At 35.2% G+C, this 4,860-nt stretch overlaps 1 protein-coding gene across 2 annotated transcripts in view; it reads left to right on the top strand.

Moving 5' to 3' along the window:
- Window positions 1-1,384: 1,384 nt before the first annotated feature.
- Window positions 1,385-4,860, top strand: part of LOC110408966 (LMBR1-like membrane protein) — a 7,166-nt gene continuing 3,690 nt past the window's right edge. The window contains exons 1-8 of one of the 2 annotated variants that reach the window (XM_021418136.2): window positions 1,385-1,787; window positions 1,884-1,972; window positions 2,439-2,597; window positions 2,917-3,130; window positions 3,512-3,598; window positions 3,695-3,834; window positions 4,104-4,184; window positions 4,283-4,347. In XM_021418136.2, coding sequence (XP_021273811.1) covers window positions 1,620-1,787; window positions 1,884-1,972; window positions 2,439-2,597; window positions 2,917-3,130; window positions 3,512-3,598; window positions 3,695-3,834; window positions 4,104-4,184; window positions 4,283-4,347 — 1,003 coding nt within the window. In that variant the 5' untranslated portion in view covers window positions 1,385-1,619. The remainder of the gene's footprint in view (window positions 1,788-1,883; window positions 1,973-2,438; window positions 2,598-2,916; window positions 3,131-3,511; window positions 3,599-3,694; window positions 3,835-4,103; window positions 4,185-4,282; window positions 4,348-4,860) is intronic. The other variant, XM_021418137.2, reaches the window with a different exon arrangement.

Below are 4,860 nucleotides of genomic sequence, written 5' to 3'. Positions count from 1 at the left end.
ACTTGAATATGCCTTCAACACCATTCTTGGGACCCTAGGAGTTCATCACTTTCTCCATCAACATCAGCAGGGGAGACTTCAACCTCTTGTATAAGTTCTTCTATGTCGCAAAAGAGTACTACAAAATATGGAAATCCAGATTGTTGACCATGACTGTGATCAAGCTGCTGGAGTATTTCCCTGTCCCTGAGGGCCATATAACAAGTATCAACATTTCCATATTTGGCCAATTCGTTTTGCACTACTCTTTTCCGTTGATGAAGCTATCAGGAACATCCAATAACATCTCCTTGAGACCTTCACCAAGCACCAATCTTGAGAACAGAGACTGGTGTTGAGGTCCAATCCGACCATGGAAGGAGACAGAGTAAAACTTCACTGCCCTGTTTTTGAGCCAGAACAGATTTTTGAGGAAGCAAAACTACAAAAGATTGGTTTATATAGCCAATTTCATGTGCTATACAATACCAATGCATGTGATTTCATTTTGGATAAATAATCTTTATTCATTTCTGTTTACTCTATAATATGGCCTCTTTTTGGTTTAGAGCATTAAGACATTCAGGTGTTCTTATCCCTTTTCCAAATGCAACCCTTTTTGTCTAATCCTGTTGGAACTATAGGATTCTGAGTCAAAATAAATGCACAGCCTAAACCATGTATTTTTCTACCATGCCAAGAGTCTTATAATCTGAGTTTCTTATTTGCTTGACTTTTCTTGTTGATTCAAATTTACCAAATATTATTATCTATAGTTAGTGTATTTAATCCAATGTTAAATGTTAAATATTATCTTTTTATTTTGTAATTTATTGTTGAAGTTTATAATGGCATGAAATGAACCTAACATGGGTATTTTACGCAATAAGAAAAATATGTATTTTATAAATGTCAAAATGGGGATATTTTCCATGTCCAAATTAAATAATGATGTATATACGCTTTTACAAAATTTAAGGGATGGATCATCCATAATGCAACAATTTTAATGTGCAGAGTTTGACGGACTGTGATTAAAATCTCAAGAATTATTATTATTTTTGAAATATACCTTTTTCCAACTTTAACTCATACATTGAAATGCATCACATTTTGTTTTATCAACTCTTCTAATTTAAGTGGTAATTTCTTTTCAAAAACTTGGAATTCCAAGCAAAAAATTTTGAGTTCGGATTACGTAAAAAAATGAAATAAGAAAAAAGATTGTTCCTTAAATAATTCGTTGAAGACAAAAAAAAAATTTATTGTGATTAGATAAAATTTTAGGATTAATTTCCTTTTGGTTTGTGATTACTTAAAAATTAATAGTTTAACAAATGAGATGAATTATCTTTTATTCTTTCCCCTTTGTGGTGTTTATTATTAATAAATCTCTTTTCTCACTTGGCCGTGATACGGGTCCAAACTTGCTGCAAAGACTTTTCATTTCTCCTGGCACGGTATTCTCTAACCACGAAATCAACCACCAAAAACTTATACGCAGAAGGCCCCACTGCGCACGTAGCGCGCAATACAAACTTCCACCGTGACCGAGATTTTGCAGTAGAAAGAAATTCAGAAGAAACAGAAGCACAGAAAAAGAAGAGGAAGAAAAAAAAGAAAGAAGAAGGCAGAGAGAGATGTGGGTATTTTACCTGATCTCGTTGCCTTTAACCCTAGGCATGGTCGTTTTCACCTTGAGGTACTTCGCTGGCCCCGATGTCCCTCGATACGTTCTTTTCACCGTCGGATACGCCTGGTTCTGTTCTCTCTCCATCATCATCCTTGTCCCCGCCGATATCTGGACGGTAATTTTTTTTGAATTTCCATTTGAGGTTTTGTTTTATTTAATTGATCGTCTCCTTTTGGAAATTAGGGCTAAGTTAATATTAAATTTTATGCAGACGATATTGAAGCCGGAAAATGCCAGTGAATATGGAGTCATATCCTTCTTTTGGAGCTGGTCCTATTGGGGTACCTTTCTTCTTACTTGGTAAGTTTCGTCAATTTTTTATTTGATTTTGCAGGAATTTAGTTACGGTTCGTTAGATTGCTTAATCTTATTGATGATTGCCTGTTTTTGGAACTGACATTCTTTGGCAATATGCAAATTTATATTCTGGGTTGGTTTTCTTTATTACCGCATATGATTAAATTTTCTATAAATCTTTTCAAAAATCCTTTATTCGCGATGTATATATGTTGTCAAGTTTTTAGATTTACCTCTTGTGCTCCCTCTGAAGGTTAAAAAGCTAAGGTCAAAATAATTTCATGTTGTTGTGATTTTGCTGCTATTTTGTCATGTGAGCCAGAAATCAGAATGATTTATGGTTCTACTTATCCTTTTATTGTATCATTCTGTGTGTTAGTTTTTTTGCAAGTAGAGATGATTCTTTTAGATGGTTTTACAGATTGTATTGCATTTCCTCATATATTTAAATTATGCTATCTCTAAGCAGGGCTGTGGTGCCCCTTATTCAGGGTTTTGAAGACGCTGGAGACTTCTCAGTGATTGAAAGATTGAAGACTAGTGTGCATGTCAACTTAGTCTTCTATTCAATTGTGGGTTTTATTGGCCTTGTGGGACTTATTCTGCTCATCACAATGCACAGGAACTGGTACACTTTTCTTTCTTTTTATATATCGTATTCTTTGGTTTATTACAGTCTTTCCGATATGGTCTTGGTTGTCTTATAAATGTTAGGATTATACTGAAAGTTGTTTCAAGGTTTTATATCTTTTAAGTCTCTGGCATCTTTAGCCTCACTTTTTCATCCCCTATGTGCTGAATTTGCATATCTAGACCAGATATGTTACATGCAGATGTAGATGTCTGCCAACTGATAAATTCTACAAAGTATAGAAAAGTGGACATGGCAGACTTTTCCTTATTTATTAGTTGACAAAATGTTAATATATCTTGTCACCTGATAACAGGAGTGGTGGTGTCCTCGGTTTAGCTATGGCCTTGTCGAATACATTTGGGCTTGTTACTGGTGCATTTCTTCTTGGCTTTGGCTTGAGTGAAATTCCCAAGAGCCTTTGGAGAAATGCAGATTGGACGATCCGCCAAAAAGTCCTATCTCATAAAGTTGCCAAAATGGCTGTGAAGCTTGATGAAGCCCATCAGGAATTTTCAAATGCTATTGTGGTATATGCTATCCCCATTGTAGTTTTAAATTTTCTTTCCCATCCGCCCACCTACTTCTAACCAGATCATTGTATGCACACACATACACGTATGTGTCGCCTAGTAGAATAATGTATGGTCTTAATAATTGTGCATATGCATAACATGATCTCTCTGTCATTTACTCACACACATGCATGCAGGCATGCCCACAGGCATATTTGCTTATGTTTACATTTGTGGAAGTGAATTAATTTGGAGTTTCCACATGCAATGAGCAATTGGTTTATCAGCAGTTTACCAATGTCTCTCATTTCTTTCCTCAGAGGCTAAACATTCTTTATTTATTGTTGTGTCAAACGATATAGTTTATTTTGTCTAACTGGTTATTTGCTGTATCAGGTTGCCCAAGCAACATCCAATCAGATGTCCAAGCGTGATCCTTTGAGACCATACATGGATGTTATTGATAATATGTTAGCTCAAATGGTATTTTCTTTTTGTTTATTTCCAAACTTTTCTATGAACAAGGTACTCTTTTTGGGAATTTTGCATGTGACTTTGTATGCTTCATTTATTCTCCAGTTTAGGGAAGATCCATCCTTTAAGCCACAAGGTGGTCGGCTGGGAGAAAATGATATGGACTACGACTCGGATGAGAAATCGATGGCAACACTCAGGCGTCATCTTCGGTTGGCTCGAGAGGAATATTATCGGTACAAAAGGTAAATTGGATGCTGATTTTATAATTTCAGTTTGTTATCAACCCAGAACGTTGTTTATTTCAAGTTATACACCATCTTCAAACTTTTTTAAATGTGCTTGGAAAATGAATCCTTTAATCCGCTCTTTTTGTGAATTTTAGTTGATTTCGTTGCAGGAGTAAGTTGTGTTCTTCATTTTTAGATTTGAATAGGGTGCACAGAAGCTTTCAATGTAATGGTGTGTTCGGAACATTAGCTATTTTGCATCTGACACATGGTTGGTTTCACAGTGAGTACATGACCTATGTCTCTGAGGCCCTTCAACTAGAAGACACCATAAAAAATTATGAACGCCGCAGTTCAACCGGATGGTTTTCTTCTAACCTTGTTTTCTTCTGTCCATTATATTTTTATGAATGTCTAGTTGTTTTTTTTCAACCTTTAATGTTCCTATATGATGTCATTTCAGGATATATGTTTCAAGTTTCAGACCTGGTCGCTCTGGGAAAACAGGAACATTCGTAGATTCAATAGGTAATTAGATCTTTATTGATTTCGTGTTGTTGTATACTAGTAGCGTTGACCTTGTTTCATGATGCTTTGCTTATGTTACGTTTTTGGATGACCCAACATCTTTTATTTGTTTTCTTTTTCTCACTTTCTCTTAAAGGATATATTGGTGTGATCATTTGAAACTAATACTCCAAATTCTCTTTTGGTTTTTGCTGATTTCTAAGTGTGGATGTGTTATGCTTGGCCTCAAATTAATATTATCAACTCTTCTGAAAGAAAGCGGTTTTTTGGATGGTTCTTGAACTTGGGCATGGCCCTTAAGGGTTGCGTAAAGTGGCACTTTGTTGGCTGATTTTCATTTTGATGTAATGTGATGCTGTCTCTTTTTGTTGAGAATTTACTTGCAGAGAATTTTAGAAGAGCTAGCAAACCAAGAGTTAAAACAGCCCAAAATGCCTTTTTGTTATGTTTGATTGGGGTAGCTTTGTTGGAGAAGTGATTGAATATATATATATATATATATATATATATATA

This window comes from Theobroma umbraticum, unplaced genomic scaffold (genome assembly GCF_002168275.2).
Source record: "Theobroma umbraticum cultivar Fairchild unplaced genomic scaffold, ASM216827v3 scaffold_44.0, whole genome shotgun sequence".
Taxonomy (NCBI): Eukaryota; Viridiplantae; Streptophyta; class Magnoliopsida; order Malvales; family Malvaceae; genus Theobroma; species Theobroma umbraticum.
The sequence above is the reverse complement of the archived record's forward strand: the minus strand, read 5'-3'. Positions and strand labels throughout refer to the sequence as shown.